The sequence below is a fragment of the Cuculus canorus genome, chromosome 1 (assembly GCF_017976375.1).
Source record: "Cuculus canorus isolate bCucCan1 chromosome 1, bCucCan1.pri, whole genome shotgun sequence".
NCBI lineage: Eukaryota > Metazoa > Chordata > Aves > Cuculiformes > Cuculidae > Cuculus > Cuculus canorus.
The window spans coordinates 134,303,155-134,330,884 of NC_071401.1; the positions used below are offsets into that span (position 1 = coordinate 134,303,155).

At 39.1% G+C, this 27,730-nt stretch overlaps 1 protein-coding gene across 5 annotated transcripts in view; it reads right to left on the bottom strand.

The window, feature by feature from the left end:
* Nucleotides 1–516: 516 nt before the first annotated feature.
* The window catches only part of MPPED1 (metallophosphoesterase domain containing 1), a 65,946-nt gene continuing 38,732 nt past the window's right edge, over nucleotides 517–27,730 (bottom strand). For 4 of the 5 annotated variants that reach the window (XM_054088703.1, XM_054088694.1, XM_054088714.1 and 1 more), the window contains exons 5-7: nucleotides 13,842–13,957; nucleotides 8,872–8,985; nucleotides 517–4,893 (exon numbers count right to left, since the gene is read on the bottom strand). In XM_054088703.1, coding sequence (XP_053944678.1) covers nucleotides 4,775–4,893; nucleotides 8,872–8,985; nucleotides 13,842–13,957 — 349 coding nt within the window. In that variant the 3' untranslated portion in view covers nucleotides 517–4,774. The remainder of the gene's footprint in view (nucleotides 4,894–8,871; nucleotides 8,986–13,841; nucleotides 13,958–27,730) is intronic. The other variant, XM_054088686.1, reaches the window with a different exon arrangement.

Consider the following 27,730-nt stretch of genomic DNA (forward strand, 5'->3'; position numbering starts at 1 on the left):
GCAAAGCCCAGTCAGAGGTGATGAGGATTGCCAAGGGCACCACCAAAGCCAGGGGAACATGCCAGAATAGGAGAAAAGGGTCTCCTCCCATGGACAGAGCCTGGGTTGGGCTCCTTGGGAGGAAGGTGGTGATGGCTGTGAAAACCAGGTTAAGTCCAGATCAGTTGTCACCTCTTGAAGAGAAAACCCATCTGGGTCCGCAGGCAGCTCCCCACAGTCCTGCACTGAGGGCTGCAAATACATACTCTTACCCTGAAAAAAACCCTAAACAAATGGAACGCAGAATTGCATAAAAATCAGGAAGGAAAGTAGCAGGGAACTGTGTCTAAATGTTTGGATGGGAAGGAAGAGGAAATCCTCTTCTGGCATTGCTGCTTCTCATCAGCTCCCAAAGGACACGTCAAAAGGAGAGGAGGGGAGCATTTCCAAGATGGGAAAGTAAGAGGGTTAGAAAGAGTCTAGCTAGAATTGAAATTATTTTAATTTCTAGATGAAGTGAGTGAAAAGCAACATAATGGCAGTACACAAAATAATGAATGGCACAAAGAAAGTACATATAAGTGCTCCTATTTACACTTTTCACATAAAAAAGAGAACAAAGGGACAGTCAATAAACCCAAATGGCAGCACACGTACAAGGATAAGCGAAATAGTGTTGTTCTAATGCACTGTGCCTAATCACCCAGGGAGCGCGCTGTTCTGAAATATTGCTAAAATTGCAGATGCAGAGAGACTTCCAAGAAAGGGACAGCAATGTACCTGAAAGAGAACATTTGCAGCTATATTTGCTATATGTGAGTTATATTAGCAGTGAGTGGTGATATGGAGTTTTAAGAGAAATTCTCATACAAATAAGAATAAACGGGAGGAGGGCAAAGATCCCCCATTGGTAGATTATTCCAAAATTTGCCTTCTAAAGAATGTCTAGTTCCCCCCTCTGAGGTATTTACATTGGCTATTGGCAGAAATCATCAACTAGAGGAGACAAACTACTTCTTATATCTCTGGCTCCCTCCTGCAGCAAGGCCAGAGCACCTCACCACCCACCCTGTCCCCATGCATCATCCAAAGATGAAGGATTTTACCTCCCCTCCACGCAGTCACTTTACTGGTGGAGCATCCAGAGGGCCAGCACCACATGCCGCTGCCTCCCTCCCTGCAGTGACCTCCTTGAAGAGCTCGCATGGTTTTGGAGCCCCAGTTCCCCAGGTTGCAGTGCAGCTGCAGTGGGTGGGGGCTGACTGGGAAAAGGCAGCTGCTCAGTGGGTGCTGAGTCCCAGCTTGCTGGTTCCTTGTAGCCAAGGAGTGTTTCACATCCTCGGCCATATGTAACTGAGGGAGGTAAAAATAATCTTGTCTTTTTTCCACTGACATGCAGTGATATCTACCCTATTGATCATCAAAATGAACTGAAATTAATGTTGGTAACAATTCTGCCTTCTGATGGGAACACACATGTATGCACACCAGCACACCTTTGGCAGTGATGCTACCTGGAGAGATATTAATGAAGGTCAGCACTGGGGAGGTGCAGTGGGAAATGACTTGAGAGAGCATCCCTGAATTTAAATAGGACCAACAACCGCAAAACTGCATTTGTGGAAACCTTCCTTCTCATGGCCTTGCCAATGGGAGGTAGGTCAGATTTGAGAAAAGAAGCCCGGGCCCCGGACTGTTCCCACAAAATTTAAATATAGTCACCTTGTCTAAATCTCCCTGTGAAGTTCGTGTCCTTATGAATCCTCAGAGTATCATCCTTCCCCTGACTGCCACCCAGTCCCAGAGGGCACCTTGGTTCGCAATCGCTTCACAGCTCCGTGTTAGCTTTTTCCTGCCTCACAGGCACATCTGGCACATCCCCTCACCAAAACATATCAGTTCAAGGAAGTGGTTGCTGTCTTCCCCTCCACAACCCCAATTTTCAACTTTCTACCTTCTTGCAGGTGATGTGGTGGCCTGAAGCTGAGAGATGGAACAAGGTGCCCTATGCCCATCACCTCCAGCCCCTCTTGCCTATTGCCTCCCTAGCTGATCTGCAGCCCTTTGCAAAAATGACTTTAACGTCCCACAGGCTGGGTCGAACACCTGAAGACAGGCAGCTTGTCCCACACGGACCTGAATGCATGAGGTGGATATAAAGAGGTCGTTTTTTCTGTTGAGGTTTTTTTAGTACTTTATTTGTCTAACATGCTTGACCAAAAATTACAACAACAACCAAGTTATGCCTAAATGATTAAATAACCTTTAAGTTTTCATACCTCAAGTATTTTAAACGAGATTTTGAAGTAAGAGCTGCTTTCGTCTCCTTTCCACATAAAAATACACAGTATTTTGAAGATACCATAGGAAAAATTATTTTTAAGAGACTAGCTTATGGTTGACATAGAAATTTTGTTGAGGCTAATAAAAGGACCTCTTCCCCCCACTTGAACATTAGTCTCTTAAGTGCCATAAGTGAATGTAAACATTTCAGATTTCTTTAACATACAGCCAATTTCCTGCCACATTTGTTTCAAACCACTTGAATTGTGACCAGCTAAGACACTTTTATTCTAACTACATGCTATTGCTCATCTTCCCAATGATGGTGGGAGTTCATACACAACTATGAATTTCAGTCTTTGCTGATTTAGGAGCTGACCCCACAACTTTTACACCAATAGTCTTGACAAACATGGGCCCATCTGAACTCATCACAGACTGCTCATGCACTTGTGAACTATTCACCCCAAAAACAGTTGCAGGCACCATTGATCATTTTGGGTTTCACTTCAGGAAAAAGCAGCAAATTAGTTCAGACCCCAAGTCACCCAGCAGCTTAGAAGAAATGATAGACCCATGACTCGTCATGTTTTCTGGTGGTCTGGTGGTTTCTGATGGGTCCACAGTGTGAGCTTTTTACTGGGCTCAAATGTTACTGCTCCCAGCAGCAGTTGGAAGAGCTGCTGCCCATGGGAAGCCAGCAAAATGCAACATTTCTGCCGACCTCGCTTAGAATTGAGGCTGACATCACTGGTTTTGTGACACAGGTATTTTAAATTGTGTATGCATATAGTGCGCATGCAGCTGCTACATGAATCTCACATTTACATCCATGTATCAGGCAAAATGTAATGAACACAATTAGCCAATGCACGTGTGCAGGAGTGGGCTATGCACAGACCTGCAAACACCCCTGTGTTGGTAGTGCAATGATCTGTCCAATGTGTGCAAGCAATTAATGCCTAGATGCTGTCAGTCCCAAATTCAGGATATCCACATTCAGAATACAGCAGTTAAATTATCTCCATCAAGGCAAAAAGGCTGCTCTTCAAGCACAAAGTTTATTAATTAAAGTCAGAAACCCAATTCTTGTTGGGCACATTTAAAGCACTTTTTTTTTTTGTGGGTGTGTAATCAATTCTTAAGCTTCTCCCTACGATAGGACTGAAATCCCAGTTAACCTCTGTCAATCTGAAGGAAAGCTGCATGGGCAGTACAAGCGCTGGCCATCCCAACCAGCTCCTGAGACATGCCCTGCTTTGCCTGGTGTCACATGCAACACAACAAAAGGATTCCAACTCAGTTGATGATTTTGTCTTGGGCTTCTCTCTGTGGTATCTGTGAGCACGCAAAGAGCAGTGACAGATTTTGTGAGGCAGCCCTGCTCTGTACCCAATGGCACATACTCATCAATCACCACACTTTGGCCACTACAGATACCCAAAAATGAATACCCAAACCCCACCCTGAGGTGACCCCTTCCTCTTGACATCCATCCTCTTGACAAAAGGAACACAACGATATTTCATCACTTCTGACTGAGGCCTGATTTCAACCAGTAATCTCATAATTTGCTGCATGTCCCACTAACAGGTTTTAAACAAATAGACCCAGTGGGTTTTATTTAAAAAACCAGTACTGAATATCGGGTGGTGCTTTTTAAATACAATCACGTAGCACCCTACCAGAGGAAAACACAGTTACATTTTTTCTTCTTTTTCTTTTTTAAAGGGAAATGTCTTCCTTTTTTTCACAGGCGAAATTTACAAACTCAGGTTACAAATTCCTGAGTTTATACTGCACTTAACACAGTCTCCCTTCTTGAATGTTGAGCTGTTTACAGCATGCCAGCAATATGCACCATTTCCCTTACCATCTGTAATGCCAGATGTAGTAAAACTTCATTTCAGTACAGTGAATTAGGGCCTCTATTGCATTGGTTTTGGATAGATGCAAAGACTTAGACCTGGAGGACTTGAAGTAAATAGCTTTCCTCCTGTGACTGGTCATTCCTGCACCATCTTCTATATTTGCCATGTTAATTAAGGGGAAACATCTTTACCATCATTTTTCTTTTACCAAGAGCTCACTGAGAAACATCTGCAATGAGGAAATCCTAGTCTAAACATTTAAGTTTAAACTGCAAACTTTCTTAAAGAAACACTCCTTTGAAAGATTGTTCTTTTAATAAGTCCAATATAAGGTATGGTATATACAAAAGTCCCTACTTGCGATATATATATGTATATGTATATATATATGTGGAATGCATTCACTTTTCTGTGTTCACAAATATTTCAATGGCGAAATGTCAAAGTATTTAATCTATTTCTGGCACCAAAATGTCTTTGTTCCATTCACTTTTGTCACTCAATATTTATCTGGGAAGGGCTAGCAGGGAAAAAAGAAGGTGGTTTTTGCTTTTTTTGTTGAAATAGTTCCCTACTGGGATTCTCAGCCAGCAATATAAAGTTGCTAACGTGTTGGGCACAACTTTAAATCCTCATTACAATCATGTGTTCCTTGGAGTAGGCAAGTCAATAACTATAGGTGGATTAAGCGGCTGGTAATTCACCGTGCACACAGATGCATTCACATAGGTAGTAGTTCCATCAGCCATGACACCATAACCTACAAAAAAAGAAAAACTCTGGTTACTCTATTATCTTCATTTTTTATTACTATTACTTACCTTTATCACACAATGGTAAGGACCATATTTATTAATCAGAAGGAATTTAAAAATTCTCTCAACGCAAAACTTAAAGGTCTCCTGAATTAATACCATCTTTGTCCTACAGTAAAACTTCTTGCCATCTTTTAAATTCTGTGAGAAAAGCAAAATGGACCCTCACTAGTGGATATAATCTCTGGCAGCCAGCAAGCCAAACTTCCATAGCTGGCAGATATTTTTCACTGCAATACTTTTTTTTTCTTAAAACCTTCTCTGTTTTGGAAAGGATGAGAAGATAGAGTGTAGGCAATCACAGCACTAAAAAACCCCATACTTCTGATCATTTATGTTTACAGTCACCAGTGCAGCTAGCATGGGACAATTTTCATCTTTCCCCTTTTTTCTGTCCTGTGTTGTACATCTTTTAAGCAACCAATGAAGAAAAAACATTGTATGACTAAGGAGAGTATGTGCATATGTGCACCTCAGTGGGATTTGCCTAGTAGGAACCTCTTCTTCCCATGTGTTTGAACTTGTTGACCAATTCCAACCAAATCTGATTGAAAGACACAAAAATGCCTTCCAGGGCACAGAAAAAAATGGCTTTATTAATGCATCCTCAGACAGACAAGGTGAATTTACACCCTAAGACACCATGTATTTCCATGGAAGAAAACAGAATCAATCACAGAAACTCAATGGTTTGAGTTGGAAGGGACCTTAAAGATCATCCAGTTCCAACCACCTCGCCATGGACAGGGATACTTCCCACCAGACCAGGCTGCTCAAGGCCCCATGCTACGTGGCCTTAAAGACCTCCAGGGAGGGAGCATCCACAGCTTTCCTGGGCAATCTGTGCTAATGTTTCACCACTCTCATCATGAAGAATTTCTTTCTAACATCTATTCTAAATCTTTCCCCTTCCAATTTATAGCCATTCCCCCTCATCCTATCACTCCATGCTCTTGTAAGAAGTCCCCCCTCAGCCTTCCCATAGCCCCCCTCAGGTACTGGAAAGCTGACTCTATGGGGGTCTCCTCGGGGCCTTCTCTTCTCCAGGCTGAACAACCCCAACTCTCTCAGCCTGTCCTCACACCAGAGGTGCTCCAGCCCTCTCATCATCTTCATAGCCCTCCTCTGGACCTGTTATAACATGTCTCACCAATGGCAAAAATTACATCCCATGTCTGACTAAATATCAAAGCTAAACACTTCCAGAGCTAAATCCACAGAAAATCAAACTTCCAGATCTAATACCTGTAGAAATACAGAGAAACACTGTTTCAGAAAGTGAAGAAAGGCCTCTAACTGCTTTTGGGTTATGAAAAAGCAGATGTGTTCTCCATTAACCAAAATCTTTTCATGAATGACTATGAAAAAATATAACCCTGATTAGACTAAAACTGAAAACTTAATTTTGGAAACTTGCCTTGCAATATTAAAATCAATATAAAGTAATACATTCACAATCAGAAATACAGGATTTTGGGACAATCACCTGGTACAAAGCATTTGTACCAAGATTAAATCTCACCATTAATGAAGTTGATACACTCATTGCTGAGTTTCAGCTATGGAAATGCTAGGGACCTAGGATCCTACAGTTTCTCTGAGTGCAGTTTCATATCTTACAGAAGCATTGATAGTTGCATTATTTACAAACAAAGAAACAGTAACCAAATTCCTTTTTTTGTTCCTTAAAATAACCTGAATAATGCAGGGCCTCCTGGACTCCCCGTGGAAAAAACACACTGTAATTAGGGACTAGGGAGGGAGCAAAATTCTGTCAGGTTCCTGTCACAGACATTTCTTTAAATCATTTGCTGTCTGCCACAGAACAATTGTTCTGTGTAAAACACAAACTACACAGAGGACAGCCAGCATTGCTGCTGGGACTTTCCGCCTCCTCAGGTCTCTTCTGTTTGGAAAGAACAGAATCAGCTTCCTAATATGCTCTTTTTGCTGGAAGATTCCTCCTAATGTTACAGTTTTCACTCCTACCCTACTGCCAACAGGGCTTCCTTGGCCATGACCTCAGCCACTTATTGGCTGTGATAGGCAAACCAGGATTTTAACCAGAGCCCCTGCCATGCTGCTTGTCACTTCTATGGGTCAGTCAGCAGCCAGTCCATGTGTAGAGGTGTTCTTTGGCAAGAAACAGCAGTGCAGAGGGGGAATAGGGAAGAAAATTCTCTTCTAAGCATCTCTTCCTCCTGGATGTTCAGTCAATTGCTGCAGATGTAGCTATGCTCAGTCAGGGGAAGAACTCATCTGCTCAAATCATGCATTCTATGTACAAAGAGCAGCTTTGTTTGCACAGGCTGTCTGCAATGAGAATTCCTGCACAGATTTAGCATCCCACTGCAAAACAGGCTATGCAGTTCCCCATTTATTTTCTATAAATTATGATAGTTAACAAGAAGAGTACCTTGTTTCTGCATTCTGAAACCTACTGTGCCTACTGTATTAATTCACAAGATTTAACATTATGTGGAGGTGCCATTCTCTTCCCTTGGGAGCTAAAGTTGGGCTTCGTCTTAGCAGATGCATTTTTGTTTACCTGCTTCATGGTTTGCTAAGTGTTTGCTTATATCCCTGCAATCTACTTGGCTTACAATTTCTGAAAAGACAATGTGTTTGAACTGTATTCATCAGCTTTCTTGTACCAAATCTGCTAAAATAGCAAAGGGTTAGGAAAAATACTGCCTTTGCATTGTTTGTTTACTCTGTGATGTAACACCACCTTGGACAATAATTAGACATTAATAGGTCAATGGAGATAAGACAAATAAGGAGAATGGACTTCATGCCTGAGCTGTAAAATAGCGATCTGAATGTCTTCTCCATCAATTTTACACCAGCATACCTCTCACCAATTTCACTCCTAACCTATTACAGTGAAAGTGCCCAGCAACAAGTCAAAGTGGGATTTCTTGGGAAGGGTAATAATTCTTAAGAAAAACAGAAGCATCGGAGTGACAGTTACTCCATTTTTTCTGTGTGCTCATTTCTACACAGGTGAGACCATCAAGTATTCTTCGAGGGCTGCAGCAGTCCTAGAAGATGGAAACTGGCAGTTGTGGAGCACCTTTTCTATCCAGTAAATTAACATTGCCAAGAACTAGGCAGCTGATAGTACGTGTTTACATGCCAATGGTACACTTTCTGCACAGCCCAGTGGTTTCTTTTGGCAGGGGCACTGTCTGAAGTATTGCTGCCACAATACGTGACTAGGATAGACTTCTCTACAGCAAACACCGTCTAACTTTCCCTTTGCCTGCAAATTGGCTCCTGCTGTCACTGACTTCAGGGGAACATACTTGTCACCACTGACTGACTTACGTGAGGAGAACTAATTTTTTTCCAGTTAAAAATCAAATAGTCAAGAGAAACAATTTGTTTTGTCTTGGTATAAAATGTTTCTCCTGCCAAAGCAAATAAATACAAGAATAAATAATTTTAACAACTACACAAGTCAGTGGTGATATCCCTCTTGACTTTAACTTCATATAAGCACTGATGGGGAAAGACAACCTTTATTGTACAATCTTGAGGATTAAGCCTTAGAAGCACCTCCTAAAGCATTTTAATCCATTTTGCAAACACAGAAATCGAGACAGAGAAAGCTTACATTAATTATCTTAAGTCACAGAGATTCAGCAGAGGAAAATACAGTCCATCAGTCTTAATATTTAGTCACTTCCTGTAACTACTGGACTCTTGTTCTTATTTTTAAATTCACAGTAACTCTCTCTACACAGGAGGCATTACCCTGTTTTATAGATGTGGAAACTGAAAGAGAAGCTGAATTACAGATATTGAAATACAGACATCAGTCAATTTCATCTCTATATATACAGCTAAATAAGTATCTGAATTCCAGAACTTCTGTGTTTGTGGGTTTTAAATATATATAGAAAGAAATGTGTTCTGACCTTCATGGATATGTCCAAAAACATGAAGCCTTGGCTGTATTCGTCTCTGGACTGTGTTCAGCAGCTCCACACATCCTACCCGTTGCATTTTCTTAGGAACCCAGTCTAGAAAACCTTTGGAAAAGAGAGGAAAGCTTTAAGAGAAGACAGGTTATCAGCAAAGCGCTATTGCTGTACAGTAGTTCTGAGATATCATGTCTCACGGCTTTTCAGAAGCAGCCAGAGAAGAACTTGCATGGAAAAAAGAATGTTTGCCTTGGTAAGCAGAAGAAGGAAGAAAAATACTTGAGGAAAACCATAAAAGCTCATCCAAAGAAAAACAACTATTGCCAGTTGTTTTTCAAGGAAAAAAAAATCACTGTAACTAAAGCTGTTTTGCAGTACTATCAAAGGGACAACTCAATGCTTTATCCATTCTTCTTCCTTTAAGAGAGTGAGGCGTAAAAAGCAGTATAGAATCATAGAATCAGCAGGTTGGAAAGGACCCACTGGATCATCGAGTCCAACCATTCCTAACACTCCTCTAAACCATGTCCCTAAGCACTTCATCCACCCGTTCCTTGAACACCTCCAGGGAAGGTGACTCAACCACCTCCCTGAGCAGCCTGTTCCAGTGCCCAATGACTATTTCTGTGAAGAATTTTTTCTGATATCCAGCCTGAACGTCTAAAGTCAGTCCCTAAAGAATCTAAATTAACATTTTGCTACTTAAAGGTTACTTTAGCTATTTTAAATCTTATTTAGAAGTTACCAGTCCTGGGATTCAATTTTTAAAACTGAACACTCTAAGGGGTGTAATGAAATCTGTGTTGCTTGAAAAAAACCTACGTTGTTATCACATTGAATCTTTCAGTAGTGGAACTCGGGTGAGGTAGACACAGCATACCTCAAAACAATATCCTCAAGTAAAACCTGTTTAAGCACTTCATGAAACAGCAGCCCCCACTAGTCTATATCTAGGGACCTCAGACAGGAAGAGAAACTAAGCCCTTCTGCAGGAGATGTTTTTAAGTGCTATATTTACTTGCACAAAGTTAGTCTAAAAATGCATTTTTTATGAACACAGACAAAAATGCACACCAACTTGTGGCCTACTGCCAACTAAAGTTTCACATTTCCTTCAAGGTAGTAGTACAAGAAGGATGTTGTAATAGAGGATTTGCAATAACTAATCTTATTTTCTTTCTATTGTTCTGCCGTTTTCATCAGACTCAAATTTGGAAACGTAACAGATATAATCATTCTGTTTTTCTTTAGCTGTTCTGGTACTTTGTGTGCCTGACAGAGCTTTGCATCTCTCAGATTGCTGCAATAATGTGAATATATTGTGGCTTTGAGAAAGCAGTAGTCAGCCAGAATGGTATAGAGTTTGGATCCAGTTTTCAGATGTTTACTTTTGATGTCCATTCAAGGATGGCTAAAGAGCAGCTAACCAACCAGCTTAAAAGACCAGAATTGTGGTATTTAAGCTCTTAGAAAAGGTCTCAGATTTGCTACAGCTTCAGGGTAGGTTCACACATTGAGAAATACCTCTTTGGATGCCACTGCTGGAAAACTGAGCTCAATATACTGCAGGGTTTTATGAAAATGGTAAAAATTTGCCCCTTCATCAGAGAGCTAAGGAAAATTTTCAGAAATGAGTCGGCATCCTAAGTATCAGAAAGAGGAAGATCTGGCATGGAATCCTAACTCATTCAGACATCTCATGAAGATGCGATTTGTCTCCTGTCGGGGTGATGTACAAACAGAAAATCCCACTGAATTACAGACAGAGCAAAGCAACACTCATTTCTGATAACTGATTTTATCAGTCACTTTTGGTATCCAACACAGGTCAAAATTCACTGTAAGAAATAAGAAGTATTTAAGATGTCCAAGTGAGACCAGCAACTCCTCTGGAATCCAGTCAAGCTTTTTTGAGAACAAATGCATTGTAACCATAGGTTTTGTTACTCTGGTGATTTGAAACGGTTAATTGTCAAAATGTCTGTGGTGAACAGAAACCCAAAAGTATTTCTACTTCAAAAATTTCACAAAAAAAAATCCATAAAATTAACTTCTCCGTTAAATTAAGCATTATTTATGTTGAACATGTTTTTGTTTACATGCATTATCACCCTTCTGAAGCTTTCCCATATGTTTGTAGCTTATTATGTACACCTGACTACACAAACTAAGAATAATTGATTACACCTAGCTAACAATTAGAGTTCATCTTAGGGTTTTTTTAATGTTTGATTACTTGAAACAGGTTTCTGCAGCTGTCAGGAAAGTATAAATCTTTGTCACAGACAATCAAGCAGACAGCTACAAATGAAGACTTAAAGGTGAAATTAAATTAAATTAAAAACAAACAGAAAAGAACAGTGAACTTCTTGAAAAGAAATAAAAGAATCATAAGCACAGAACTTTAGGAGTCAGGAAAAAGATTTTTAAAAGTTACACTATACATAAAACTAACAAAAATATCCTCAATATAAATGAGCATTATCACCAATTCCATAACCATTAATACTATATTTCATAAGCTATGAAATATATGGCATATCTTTATTAATAATAACCAGGTCAGTAATTAAATGGTCAATAATAGCTCTTTCAACCTTTTGTTTTCTCATCCTGTTTGAACTCCTCTGTATCCCTACCCCAGTTTCATCCCACAGCACTACTCTAAAACAGAAGAAAGAAATTACTCAGATTTCTGCTACGTGTCTAAGTGACTTAGAAACACAAACTGCATTAACTCTTAATTGTGCTTCTGCATCTAAATCATGCAGGCAATTTTAAATCTATCTAATAGCGTAGTATCAATTAGTTTGGGAGGATGAACACTCTTCTGAAGTAAGGGGAAGAGAAAGCAGCACAGAAAATGGATGATGGACAGAATTTAGGCAGCTGTGCTGGAGAAAAGAAGAGGAATCTGCAAGAGCACTGATTGCCATTTATGATAATTAGAAACAGCTCTAGTGATGCTGCCCAAGATCAGAACAACAGTAATCAGCTTTCTGGTGAAAATAATTGCCTGGGAGAGTCAAGGAGGATCCTGTCTCTGAAAATGTCTGTGGACAGAGCTATACAATAAGGAGGTTCTACAAGTTAGGCAGAATGCTAATTTCTTTTGAAGTGTCATATATTTGTTGCCATGGGTGCCAGGGAGACCAACAGCTGATGCTCTCAGGCAGAGGGTTCTGTGCCTTACCCATCTATTAACTCATCAATAAGAAAAAGACAAAGAAATGGGAACTTTTGAAAAAGCAAATCCCTGGAGAATAACTGAAGCTTAAGAATTAAAAAAAAGAGAACAAATACTGAGACATGGAGATGGAGAGAATTCACATTATCCCATTATAATCAGTAGAGATGGGCAGCTCTTCCTCAGGATTACCACAATTATTAAATTACTTTTCAATTATTAAATTTACTATTAAATTTATTATTAAAGAATATCTGTTGAGTGCCAGCTCTGCAGTGCTCACTAGAGGTTCATCTCCCTCTGCAGATCCCAGCAGGTGCCTGAAGAGGCCTGGTGGCTGAATTAGCCTGGTGGTGCGAAGCTGGGTGGTGCGAAGCCCTCTCCAACTTCCAACACTGCATTTCAAGCGCTAGATACAAGAATATTCTTTGGATCAGCTGAAGGTTGGATTTCTTCACAGCTGATCAGCTGGTTTTAAAAACGGCTTTAGAAATGTGGAAAAAGCTTCTTGAAAAAGTTTTAAATATAACGTAAATAAAACCATAACAAAGACCCAGCATCACGCTTTAGATCCTAACATGATTTATCCCCAGTACTAAGTGCTTGGAACAGATATCTCAAGGTCTAAACAATTAATTTCTGCCATCCACTTCCACCACAGAGGTCCATATTAAACTCAGTCTATGGCATGGCATGAGACTCCACTTCAGTGAAGTATCAAAACACATGCCCTTACTGTGAGAAACCATGCTCACAAAGAAGCCCTTTTACCCAGGATTAGTGAGCAGTGGAATGCAAACATGTCTTTCTAAAGAAAACAACAAAACACAAACCCTTCAGATCCTTTCTCCTCCAAGCTCTGAAAGAGGAGAAGAAAGGGTGGAAGACAAGAGGGTTTTAGCTTCAGGAAACTGGGGAATCTACAGGTTTAAAGAAACGAACTGCCTTCATGTCATACAAAGCATTGCTCCACAGTGAGACTCAGCAGAACACTTAAGTACATGCTTCACTTTGTGTACATTTATTATATTGGTGAGAGTTAAACACATAGTTGCATTAAATATAGTTTGCTACATATTAAATACACCTTAAAAGCCTTAAGCCTTTACCGAATCTAGATGAGTTTCTATTATTATATTATTTCTGCAACACATAACTTCACTATAGTATGGGAATACAAAAAATCTCTCCTGGCTTTTATATCACCTATATTAATATTTGTAAAACACAAATGCTAAAAACCGTTAGTGTTGCCAGGTTGTATTAAAGATAAGCAATTTGCCCATGCTGTACAAATAACAGGCAAACAATGGCAGCATTTGGATTTGTGAGGCAAAAGATGCACCAAGTCAGCACAACAAGTTAAAATACAGACTCTAGTACTTGTTAGGGAAGGAATGCTACTGAATGTGAGTGGAAAGACAGTGATTAAAAAAAAAAAATCCCAATCCTGCATTTCTCTTTAAGCAGGTTCCATGCTTTAAATCTAATAATTTGACGACTGGCAGAGTGGACAGATGCATAGGAAAACTAGACCGTGCTTATTTATAAAGCTCATTAAGCCTTTATGTGTTAAGGCTTTAGATTTTAAGCCATGATTTAATTTCCTGCTATTGCGCATAGGTAATCATGAAACATAAAACTGGTGCTGCTGAAATCAGTATGAACATTACTTTTGACTTTTATAAGTCAGGATTGCACTCTTTGTCTAGAGAGAGCCATTGGTTACTGTATAATCATCTGAAATACACAACTAAGAGCACTAGTATTTTCTTACCGAGAGGTGGTCCATGTGTTATAAGAATATCTATTCCATCTGGAATAAGGTTCCATTTCTCTAATAGTGCTTGGCCTCGTGGAAGATTAAAGCCCCAGCCATAAAACCAAGGTTGCCTGCCAAGAGAGGAGGAGAATGTCTTCAGTGCTACTTCCATGTATTGGTTATCTAATTAAAACACGGAGGTTGACTTTCCACTAGCGTGAAATTCAGAGACACAAATAGCATTAATTTTCTTCTTTTACTACAGAGTAAAATTCTCTTTCTATTCAATCACTATTATTTAACCTGTGTAGCCATTCAGTGCAGTCCTTACCACTTTCGGCAGGCAGCATACAGTAAAATATTCACAGTTTTCCTCTAACTAGGGGAAAAATAATTCTTATAAGACCTGGATACCAGCATGCTGGACTCCCACAATATCTAGAACACCTGTCTCAAGATACCTACGTGTGGATGCATGTTTCACATTGGCCTCTGTCATGTTTGGCCCTTAGCCTATGATCAGCTGGGCAAGGACAGACCCTAGCACAGTGATAGATCCCACTCCAAAGTTGGAGACATCATCTATGCTGTTTTGTTTCCCTAATTGAAAGTATTGCATCAGAACAAGAATACTGCTTTTTTTTTTTTTTTTCCTCCCTGTCCTCTGATATGTTGACCTGCCTTTAAGTAAGACTTGCCATATTCGGGATTTCTTATCAGACGGGCATTTATATTTTTAATAACATATTTAGGGAGCAGCTTATCATGAAGCAGTGGGACTGTAACACTGCCAGTCAGAATACAATGTATCCATTTCTTGCTATCCCATTGATTAAAAACCTGTATTTCACAGCAACTGTAATGGTAAATTATGTCTTGCTGACTATGCTCTAATTCTAGGTCATAAAATTGAGGGGGTTATTTTTTGGTTGGAATTTTTTAACAATTTTTTGACTGACGTGTTCTGGCCATATCCATATTTGGAGAACGACAAACAGGCTGCTGTGATTTACTAAGGTTTATGATAATTGCAGCCTTAGTGATAATAAATACGTCCACATCAACCAGAGCTCCCTTTGAGATGTTACTTTGTTGAAGAAAGCTTTACACTCCCTCACCACATCACAAAGACGGAGAGAATTCTTTCAAACAAATTCTCTCAACTCCACTTTACATCGTGTACAGCAAAAACAAAACAAAATGCCCATAAAGCTATTATTCATCCTCTACCATTACTGATGCTTGACTAACATTTCAAAAATTAGCATGTCTGCTGTCTTCATGATGATGTATTTTCCACTTTTCCTTTCGGAATTCTGCAAAGCACATCTATTGAAAACAGCTTAAAGAATAGAGCTTGCTAAAATACAAAGGGATGTGGCTTACCCGAGGGAAAGCAAGTAAATTCTGCTCAAGGAACGGAAGAAGATGGCTTTGCAGAATATTTCCTGCCTTTCTTTCACAAACGAAAAGAAGACTCAACTTTTCTAGACAGATGACTAAAGGGCTTTCTGTCCCCATGGCTAAGAGCTCATCTCCTAGCTTTTCATCACACAATCACACAGTGCCCTGGATAACCAAGGTGTTCCAGGGAAAAAGTAAAAAAAAAAAAAAAAGAAGGTGACCTTGCCCATCTGCTACTGGGCTCAGAAATATATCCCAGCCTCCAGAAGCTGTGATAAGGGAGGTCAGAGTAGAGATGGTAATAGTAGAGATAGTAAAGCAGAATTTTTTTTCTGAGTCACACCAGGGCACCTGGCTGAGAAAAAGACATAACCCTACATCAGATATATGATTACCTCCCTTCTGCAGGGACCCATACAATTCAAATCACATTTGTCTGGCTACCTGCTCATATCCTAGCCCGCCTTCCTCATAGAAAGAAGAGGACTTGGCTTACAGGTACAGGACTTCTCACTTTCCAAATGCTGGGATGGTAACTCATGGTCTAGTTGCTGGCTTACTCTCCGGTAAGCTACCAGCACCATTCCCATGCAACACTGTCAGGTGGAACCAAACCCCAGCCTGTGCAGTTTGATCAGCCTGGCTTTACATTCAGCTCACCACTAACAGAATGGCTGTATTTTTATCTTACAGGAATGCCATGAAAATAAATACTGAAGTCTGTGAGGCACTTGGATATTACAGACGTGGGAGGCAGTATAAAAATATAGTGAGGTTTTTCTAACCTCTTCATCCACTCTTGCCTTGGGATTGCATTCCACATCTTAACATGCTAAGTATCTTTCTCTACCAAGATGAAAATACTCAACTGTTTGGTAAAGTTTTCCAGTAGCAAAATTTCACCAACAGGAAATATTTGCAAGGGCAAATAGGAGGCAAATGGAGTGCCAGCACAGTAAACCATGCTTTTAAAGCCAGTGACAGATCCAGTGAATACAGGCCTCTACTCCCACCTGTCGCTTGCCCCAGTGCTGTTGGGCATGGACAGGATCACCCCCAGGTCCTCAGTGGAAAGCAAGGCAAGGCACCATCCTGCATCCCACAGCTGTGCCAAACACAGCAGAGGGGGCCATGGCCACTCTGCACCCTGAGAAAGAAACTGAGGAGAAAGATCAATATTTGCCTAAGAAGAAAAGGTCAAAAACCTATAGAATAATTATTTTAAGGATACAATGAAGCATTTATAAAGAGATATAATTGTGACTGTCACAGGTCTCACCAGAAGTCAGCTTAATCCTGCTGAAATCCAAGTGACCATGAATGGCATATGCAGCTGTGAGAGCCTCTGCCTGCCTCTGCTAGGGCTAGCCTGTACATAGCCACTTTTTAAAAAGCCCGTTTCCCCTTATGAATAGGCATGATCTGCTTATTAAGACAAGACGCACTTTCCCCCATCCCTCCCTCCTTCTCTCTCTCCATCCTTCCCTCCCTTTGTGGTGACTGCAGCGTGTAGCTGCCTAAGCGCAGGGCTGGTAAGTTATGCATGCTGGCGCTGTTCTTTTGTGAAGGGGAGATGTTACAACTTGTGTGATTTGCCATTATGCTGTCTTTTGTGACAATCTTGAGATCGAAAGAAATGTCTGCAATATTGCTGGGAAAAAAAAAAAAAAGCTGAAGTCCAAGAAAAGATTCATTGGAGGATGTTGGTGTGCTTTACATGAGAGAAGAAAGACAAATCATACACTTCAGTGCCCCCATCCCCAAAGCAAAATCATTTTTATACGCACACAGGGATTTTATAAATCCCCAAGTCCCTTCTTCTGAAAATTTATTGCAAAACAGCCATCAAAGTTTCTGAGTAGGGAAAAAAAAATCTTCTTTGATACCCACTAACAAGCCTGTGACCTGGATACTGTGCAAAGACAACTTTGTCTAAAATTTCCATTCATGATGGAACCTGAAAGCGAAGTTAAAATCTTCACATCAAGCACCAAATTTCTGGATCCCCAGTTATTGCTTGCTTAGGAAAAATGTAATTTTCTTAAAGAAATTATTTTCCAGTAATATTTTACATTTTATGAAGAAAATATTATCATCCATCTTGTATTATAGAAAAACCTGCTGTTTTTCAAAAGAATCCCAAAAACCCCATATTTGGCAATTAAAGACATAGACTATTAATGTATTCCACCTCTGAAGCAAACATCCATGGGTGGAAATGTTCACTTCTTAAAGTGAACAGTTTGAGTCTCACCACATACTACTGAAATTCAGTGTTATTATGATAAGAATAATGATCGTCTAAATATAAGACCCTATGGGAAAAATATATTGGAAGTGAATTTGTTTATAGCACAATTAACCTTATGTTACAAACACATGAACAAGTTTTGCAGGTCAAATAATCTATCATACAAAAAGGGCTGAATTATCAGAATTTGTACTAGCAATCGGATGTTGCTTTATGTACTGAATTTCTATCTTTCTGTTCTAAAGTAACCATTGGAATAATTTTCTTACAGAATGATAGTTGCTATGACAACCATAGCAAATTTTCCTTTTCTGAAACAGATGTCTCATTTAGTTGAAAATTAGAATGTGAAAAACCCATGGGAAAAATTAATTCAAACTTTAACAGAACACTGACTACAATGTAATCTCTTATAGGTTAACCCCTTAACATCTTTCTGCACTTTTGTAGTAACCTTCTCACAAATTCTAATTAAATCAGTTTAACCTCCTAGGAACAACCTTCTTAGCTATCATTAGCGCTTTAGTTGTCTTTGAAAGGAGCATTTCTGTTACAATAATAACAGAAAAAAGACATCCTAAAAAAAAAAAAAGTGGTCAAACATATTAGTGGCTTAATTATTTATTGGGTTTTTTTCTTTTATTCAGTTACTACTGGAAAGAGCTACCATGTAGTCCAAGAAATGGAGCATAACTTAGCTTTACATTTGATTTACTGTAAAGGGTGGTGATGCAGTGCACAGATTTGACCTGTAATTTATGTGAAAATTGAAGGTTTTCAATTTTAAACTACTGGTCCCATCTCAACCAGCTCAGTAGATGGACAAAAAGAGGACACAAAAAGAAAAGGATACTTGACTGGGGAAAACTATCAATGTGCATAGATTTTTGCATTCGGAGCAATAAGAGAGTGAAATCTGATTCTTCATTACCTTGACTCAATTTAAACATTTTAACTTAAAGAACAGATTCCTTCCTCTTCGTACGCTCACAAGCTCAAGGGGACACTCCACTGTACTTAGTCATTGGCCACAAACATGGCAGGCCACCAGCAGGCAGTCAAAGAAATATTCGCACCATGGCACTGCCCATAGTATTTGCAGGGTGCCAGCTACCACAAGGACTTGAGGACTGTGAGATTTACTGCAGCAATTACTCTCTTTGACTTTGGGAAAACTCCCTTGCATAGTCCCATACCCAGGAAGCTATGGCCATTAGCTTACTAAAGGGTTTGGTGAAAACACCTCCAGAGCAGAAAAAGCAGAACTAAATCGCAATGCACCTCCTCACTCATTTCGGTAGTTTCCTACAGAAATCACTTCTGTAGCTAAAAGCGGGTTCTCTCACTAGAATCCCTCTGCTTACAAAATAAGTTTCAAAAGTTCACAAACAAATGTGACTTGCTCCAGTCTTTCCTCCATAACAGTTGTCATTTTCCTCTGATAGGAAAATAAACAGATATTGGCTAGCGACTGTAAAAACGCTCAGTGGGAAAAGAACTGAGTGAATCAGTCTTCTCAGTCCTAATCCCCTTTCTGACAATTGCAGAGCCGCACATATTCAGTATTTAGAAGACTGGACTATGCATGCTGAAAGTCATTCTGGTAAAAGTGATCGGTCAAGGTCCGTGGAGCACCAAAAAGCAGTTAGATTCAGCAGTGGCAATCACAGGCAAAACCCCCATACATCCTGAATCCCAGCCCAAGAAATCTCACCGTTGGACGTTTTAAGTCTAATTTTTTCTGTCCTTGATTACAACTGTTACAACTAGCTACAGTCATGTGAACATGGTATACAGTATTATACACACTGTATAGCTTCCTTGTCTGCCTGCAGTTCACATCCTTCAGAGGTTCATATTTTTACATACCTCATCACTGTATTAACTGAATTTACCCAACGTCTCTGCCTGCCTTTTTAGCTTTTCCTCAGTATGTAACTACCCTACACTGATTATTTCTACTGTTTTTTACTGAATTTTCTTGCCAAGTAAGGATTCATGAAAGTCCATCTATTTCTTTTTTTCTGTGGAGTATTGTCTGTTTCTACATCAAAAGCAGTTGTGAAATAACACTCATCTTTCTGTTTTTCCTTCCTCTCATTCAAGAGGAACATCCAAAGTCAGCAGGGACATAACTAGCTATTGGGGCACTAGTGCTAAGAAGAACTGGCAGGGCACTGTAGTTCATAGGCTTTGGAATACTGTTCAACAACTTGGCACCTGAGCATTTTAGCAGTATAATCGAGATCTAAACCAAACAGGTTTCAGAAGTTTTGAGGAGTATGAGGAGATTTATACTACGACTAAGTTCAACATGAGAGAGCCAAGTGTTCTATGACTTTAGAGAAGAGGTATGAAAGCAGTGAATTAAGAACTGAATTACACAAAAAAGAAATTCAGATGCATTCATTCATAATATTGGAACCACAACTTTTTTAATGGGAGCTAAGGCCTTATACTTTAATAAATGCAAATTACGGTTAATCTCATATAAGGTTATCCCCTGGAATACATGGCAACAGAGTATAGCTGAGCAGATGGAAAGGAGAAAGCAGAAGGGAGGGAATGGAGGTGCTAAGACACTAGATGGCTTGCACAGTGTTACTTCAGGAAGCTGTAGTGAAAATTGAACTCAGATCCACTACCAGTCCGCGGTCCAGGGAAGACAACATTTCTTCAACAGGGAAGTTTGCCATGTTCTTGGTATTTTTGCCTTACATGCTTTGCATTCAAAGTTGTCATCCTTGAATCTCTGAATCAAATTAAATTATTGTTTTCACAAAAGGAAAGGAGGATAAAAATCAGAATATGGCCCTTTGTGAGTAATTACTTCTTTTGCAATTTGAGTTACACATGATATCATTCATCTTTTGTTTAGTAAAGTTTTCATACATCTCTGACTGGAAAGAAGAAAGAATGAGCTGTGACTAATACAAGCTGATCATTTCTAAACATTAATCTGTTATAAAACAATGAAAATGAAAATGAAATCTACTTTATCTTCATAACAAGATAACAGGTAGGGAGAAAAAATTAATGAAAGACTGGATTTAAAACATGCCAACACCAAATGCTGGGAGACAACTGAGAATATCCCATATGATATATTTTAAAAATAATAAAATCAACCCAACAAAAAAATGTAAAAGCTAATTTGAAATAATTAGTCAAGAGTTGCAGTGCTGACATTACAGATGTAGAACTGTACAGACTTTCAGCATGATTTTATGGCATTAATGCAAGGCTAAGGCCTTGAGTTCCTGATGTCTCAGTCTATTCCCTCAGTGTCTCTAACTCTCAATACGTGAAAATGTAAGGACAGCCAGGTTATCCAGACTGTACTTCAGATACTGATAGCTGACAGTCATAGAAAGAAGAAAGGTCGAGAGAGAGGAGGAGTTGACAGCCCCTCTCCACAGTACAGTCACCATCTTATTTTAAATGTAAAACTTGTCATGAATGGTACAATCAGTAAGGGAAAAAAATTGAGACCCATCTATGCATGGCATTTTCACATTGTTTCACTATCAGACAACCAAACAGCTAAGAAAAGAACGTTATCCCATAGATACAGCTAGTTAGTGTTCACTGTAGTCCCTTAAGACTTTGCAGAAGTTTGCTAACTGACGAGATAAAATATCCCTTCAAATGGAGATGCTATACTTGTGGATTTATTTACAATGCAGCTCCCGAAGGGACTCTACTAGATGAAACATGACTACAATACACAGAATGTGTAATAGGTGCATGAGAATCAATAAAAAAGGGCCTCACAGTAGCCACTTCTCAGTTTAGTAACTCATCAAGTTTAATATCTTTTCTCAAAATACCAGGAGTAATTAGGCCATATGGACTAAATGTTTGCCAGTTCTTTTCTGGTTTTCCTTCCTTTTTGGTTTTTTTTTTTATCTTCTTTTCCTTCAAAAATTCAAAGCCATTTTGAATTAAACAAGCATGAAAATGCTTCCAAAACTAATAAATTAATACAGCACATGTGCATATATGCATAAAGCTGATTATTTTTAACATCTTCCATCAGGAACAGATGAACTTACTTCTTTTAAAAGAAGAACAAACTGATTCATCATATACCATGTTTCTACCTGAAGCAAACAACATCCAAGCAATCCTAAATTCCAAGTCCAAATTTTCCTGCAGTCCTAAATTCTCCCCACAGTGCTGCAACAGAAACCAACTGCTGTTACAACCTTCCACACCAAAAAGGTGCAGCTTAAACGCCTAGGTGCATATTCAGCCAGCAAGGAATTCTGAGATAACCTTAAAAAAATCATACAATTATACTATGTAAATTACATAATTAGAAATATTTGACACACACAGGTGCAGCTCTGTGTTGTAATACTGGTTCCAATTTATTTTCTTACTGAGGAAGAAAATCCTCATATTAATTCATATTAAATGATGCTCATTTATTAAATAAAACTAATTTATGAACAACAAATCTAAAGAAAGTGTTCTGATATAAAAGTTTCACAACAAGTGGTAAATTACTTTGTCCCTTAAAATCTGGTCAGGGAAAAGAGAAAGAACCGAGATAACTGTGTTACAATTAGTTTCTGTGATGGTAGCTCTACCTACAGTTCTTTACTTGGAGCACAACATAAAGCCACCAGCTACTTCTCACTGTAGTTACGTGCCTATTGTGTAAAAACCAAGGGAAAAGGCAGATATACAAGCTACCCTGAAGTAGGGAGGCTGATTCTCACCAGGTGTAAATGGCTCAAAAGCGCGTGGAGCTCTGCCAATTTACTCCAGCTGAGCATCAGCTCCGCGTAGATCCGCTCCAAATTAGTTAGCTATTTGTGTTTTTCTTGGAATATTGCCAAAGGGCTCATCGCAGTACCCAACTGTGTTTACATCTTTGAAACATCCTGAAATTGCTGCTGTCTGAGACTACAGATAGAGTTCTAGTCCTTTTGTTCAAGAAAAAATGGGGGGGAAAAAGCACCAAAACAACAAAAAAAGCACTTTAAACTCTAAAATCAGCTCTGTCTCATAAAATTAAACTTTCAAGCAAACGTGAAAAATAAAGAGAAAACTGCTGGGGGGGATTGCAATTTCACTCTTGTGGTTTACGAACTGCAGGAAAGTGAAGCCTATTCCCTGCAGAGAAATTACAGGTCTCTTCTTCTACAGGTCTTAAATTAAAAACCAGCTGAATCCAAAGTGAGCTAGTTTACTGGATCAGAAGATTCAATTATTTCTCCTAAGTAACTGAATGTGAACTACTTCATTTTAATAATATACAATTAATAATTACTGCCCAAGAAAGGACTTTTTCTTAGCAAGCTAATTAAAGTAAAGCAATATATTTTTCGACTGCTCTGAAACTTAACTAAAGCTAGAAACATTTGCAAGAAAACAAGCAAATGCAAATCCCCACTCACATACAGAAATACAAAGCCACACAATGTGTTCAGACATTGTTGATTCATATCCCTAATAACACAAACAAGTACAAGTACGGAGCATGCAAAGCTGTTTGACTTACTGGTTTTCCTTTATTGTGACTATTCTGTTATAGGATTGAACTGTTCCAGACTCCTCAGTCCTAGGTAATGTTTGCAAATGCGTCTGGGAAGAAATTTGGTTTGACAGAAAACATTTTCTGGAATGCTCATTAACAACAAAGGAAAAAGGGGATATTCTAAACTGCTGTGACTTTAAAAAAATCTTGTGGGAAATGGAAAAATAAAATTTCTCATGAGCACATAATAACTAGAATTTATCACACTGGTCTGACTGATGATGTTTATGAGCTACAACAGGTGTAGTTCAGTTTACATCTTCATTTGCTCACATAACCAACTGCAGAGTTTAATTAGTTAATAACAACTATGTTCCTTTAACATGCTATAGAGAATTCACTTGGAGCCTAGGAAATTTTTATTTCGTTCCATACACATTTTTTTTCAGCCATGTTAATGATTCTTGCTAATTCATTTCAGCCACTTAATTTGTACCGCAGTGTTCACTAGAAAGATCTCTCCTGAATTCAAAATGATTGCTCACATGAGCAATAGCACCTGTACACCTAGTGTTTACTGAATGAAACTCACATTTCCTGTATTTCCAAGTCAGGTTTTAGAGCAGTCCAAGTGCACTCTTAACTCTCACTTTCTGGAGAGTTTTTCTCCCTGGAAAACCTTTCACACTTCAGGAGTTCAATATCCCCACCACCTTCCCTGATCTTCTATATGCTGCAAACTAAACAACAGTGATTTGTGGTTTTAACTGTTTTTAGAAGCAGCATTTTCCAAAATGGAAAACGGTTTCCAATAACTATGGAAGACAAAAAAAAAAATCACACCAGCTTTCTATTAAAATAAAATTAAACCTGTATCAATGTGCCTCAGATGGTTAATTAATATACTTTAAAAGGATGATTAATTTTGCTATCTTTCTTCTAAACCCATTGCCATTCCTTACACATCTGTCATATCCTACCTACCTTTTACTGAATGCCTGAAAATAAAACATCTTCAGCATCCTAACCAGAGTAATACAGTCACATCAGGCAGGCTTAGACACCAACCTTCTCCACAGAATTTCTAAAACTTGAGATGCCTCAATTCTCAATATCTAGTACAATCTATTATTCCCGCTTGTGATTTCATTTTCCTCAAGAACCGTGTCGATCTACCTAAACTGCTCAATTACATTGCCAGCCCCTAAAGTCACTAATTAAAAAAAGCTCCAAATAGTTCCCAACTTTAAAAATCAGGGAACATCTACCATTTTAAAAACATTTTTCTGAGCAAACAAAACCCAGCACTCCGTAATATGTCCACATCCTGCATTTCCATATCCATCCATACAAACTGTAGCACTGACAGAGCTAAACATGAAAACAAACCACCTGCTCAAAACTCTACTTAATCTAAGGTTTGCAAGAATTTTAAAGTCTTTTTTTTGCTTTAGAAAACAGTACATAAACAATTGCACTTCAGTAATTCGTATTTTTATCTTTTGACCAAGTGAGACTGCAAAAAAGACAAGAACATAGGAGGATTAGGTATTTCACTTAGAAAAACTCTAGTATGGTTTTGTCCAATAACACAGTTCTGAGTCCCTATATATTTTAGTCATGGGGAAGGTACTGAATAGGTTTTTTTCACATTTTAAAGGAGGTATAAGACCTAAGAATCAGAGTGGTCTCTTTGAGGCAGAAGTTATTATTTTCTCTGAATTTTACAGGGAATGAAATCTGCAATATAACATGTTGCACTGCTGCTGCCGCTGCAGCTGCTCTGTCTGGAAGCCACACTTGTAACATGGGAGGTATATTAGGTTAAATGAAGTCAATATTTTATTTTAATGCAGTTTCATTTTAATTGATGTTCACCGCAATGACTGTAAAGATTTGTACAAGGCCTGGGAAAGTAAACATTAGATGATTCATCACTGGCAAAATGAAAGCATGTCCCTCTCATGAAATGAATCTATAAATCTTTGCTACATTATTTTACTGATGGAAACTGAGTTCAGTGAGGAATGAAAAAGACTATTAAAACTGTTCCTGAGAAGATGGAGGAGGAAGGCACTGAAACAGAGACCCAAGGTATGGGTGGCTTGCAGTCTGCATGGAACAGAAAGAAGTCTGCCACATTTTGCCTTTTGCATGCTCTTTCAAAAGTTCCCAAATCCACGTGGAAGTTACCAGTCTCTCTGTCCAAAGTGCACATGTGCACACGTGTGTGCACACACACATACACACAAAGAAGAGAGAGAACATATGAGAAGTATGACAAAGCCGTCTACTTTGCAACAAAAAAACAAATCAGACAAAACAACGAGTCAGATGAGAGTTACACATCTATAGCTAAGACACTACTGATCACGCTGGACTATACAGCTTGAGTACAGATACTTGGCTGCATACTGCAATAGTGTAGGTAGCTGCAGTGCACCAATAAAATGTGTGTAAACATGCAAGGGCCACTTCTAACCAATGTTCCTTTCGAGAGAAGCTACAAAAACCTAGGACTCTAGCCCAGGCACCTGTCACTTCAGGATAAATGCTCGAGAGTGTCTTTCTAAGCTGAAATTAATCTTTGCTCTCCGATTTTCCGTAAATGGGAAATGAAAGTTTCTGAAGTTCCAGATGGCCTATAACAAAGGAATGAAGGAGGAAATGAGAATACATAGAAAGCAGAGAAAACTGTAATTGTGCAAAAAGAAAAATGAGGTTCTGTTTCACTGGAATAGATCCCTACAGATAATCAAAGCCAAGCAAAAAGCCACTCTCTGGATAATGACTCTGGAGACTATCTCATCCTAAAGGGCTTCTTTAAGTTATCCAGGGCAATATGTCATCTAGAATAACGAAATTGTGGTATGTTTGGCAAAAAAAGGGCTTTCATTGTCCCTTCCTTTCCCACACTGTAGAAAATGAAAAAAAAAGAGATAAACCCCTTTTCTGCTACTTTGTATACCTGTTTGAAAGCAGGAGGACTGAAGTTACTCCTTCAGTTGTGTAGAGCTGCTTAGAAGCATTATGGAAATTCAGTGACTAGGAAGAAGACATGTTCCTTCTGCCAGTTGCCTTTCTCTTGCTATGTCAAGTAAAATGCATACTCTGACCCTCCCATTAATGCACAATAATCCACCTATTAATAGAAAATGCCATTGCAATTCCTGCGATTTTTCACAGGATCAGAGCATACGCACAGAATACCTGCTCCTCTGCAGTTACACATCTCTTCTACAAATTTGAGGAAGGGATATAATGTTAGACTTTGGGAGAACAGCCAGTATAACCTTTGCCAGACACGAGCAGCTTCTGGTTATTGATGAGGGGCCAATTTATGAGTCTTCAGGTCTTATCATCAGAATAGAGGCCCAAATTACTTACCCACTGAGTTCTAAAAAACACAATGGAAAAACACATAGCAGAGCAGAGTCATTAGTGGAACCCTGTGCAGCAGAAAAGCAGATGTTACAACAATCAGGATCGTACATAGAAATATGAACCTCAGACAGGTGTTCTCATGTTGATACAAAAACGTATGTGCACCTTTATAGGCATTTATTTTTACATGGCAAGTCTGAATAATGGCTATAAAAGGAAAAATATATAGTTGAATCATTCAGCAAGCATAGCAGATCTTGCACACTGAACATATCAGGGGTTATTTGTGCAAACAGAGAGTGTGATTGTGCAATTAAAATCTTTAGCAGTGCAGAGGCACAAATGGATTGTATAGGCTATCTGTGTTTCAGCTGTAGCTGAACTAAAACTCTCACCTGCAAAATAACGACACATTGTGGGGGTAATGAACTTAACTGAAGGCTGAAAATCTATAATCAAAACACTTATTAATCATTTATTAATAAGGTTCCATGAATGACATCATCATAGAGATAATACCCAGTCTGATGAAACCGAAAAAACCTTCTGCTTTAAATCCAAATTCTAATTTCCATTATTATCTCAGCTTCCTGACTTCTAAACCACCTGTCGAGACCTGTACAGAGTTTGCTATCAACAGCAAAACCTCCTGTTGGAAGGACTTTGATGATACCTGTTCATTTCAGGTATCAATACTAACACTATAGCTCTAGCTCCACAGTGGGACTGACAGAATCACAGAAACATTGCACAAAAGGGACCCTTGGAGAACTTTTGTCCAACCTATCGCTCCCTACCACCGATCACCACAAGACCTCCTCAGCCACAACTGCCTACTCAAGTCCTGAAAACACCTAAGGATGGATTCTCTGCCACCTCCCTGGTGCTCCTAGTGCGTATGGTCCCACTTGCTGCATTTTGACTTCTGTGTTATAATTCCGTTTGTTACTGAAAAATGAATTAAACCTCTCTTGAAAATGGCTTCATCTTTGGGCATGCCTAGCAGTCAATGATATGTTCTATATGAATCACCACACAGAATTATTCAGGTTATTCTGTCTTTCAGTCTGACTTTTCTCATATTACTCTAGAAAAAAATAAGGGTGTTTAGAAGTATTTTCCAATGAGTAGCTTTCCAATTCCCAATAAATGCTACTAAGGAACATTGTTTTACATTCCTGGCAACTATGGCTATTCCCTACACAGGACTGTTCCCAGGTCAGTGTTCTGGCCATGTCCTGGGTTTTGCTGGGATGAAACCAGAGTGTATCTTCCTGTGCCTAGGTTTTTATGAAAAAAATCATGGTGTCCAGGCTTTATATAGGAAAAAAATGATGATTCCCAGCATCTAGGCTATGCTAGAAGGAAGTACATTGC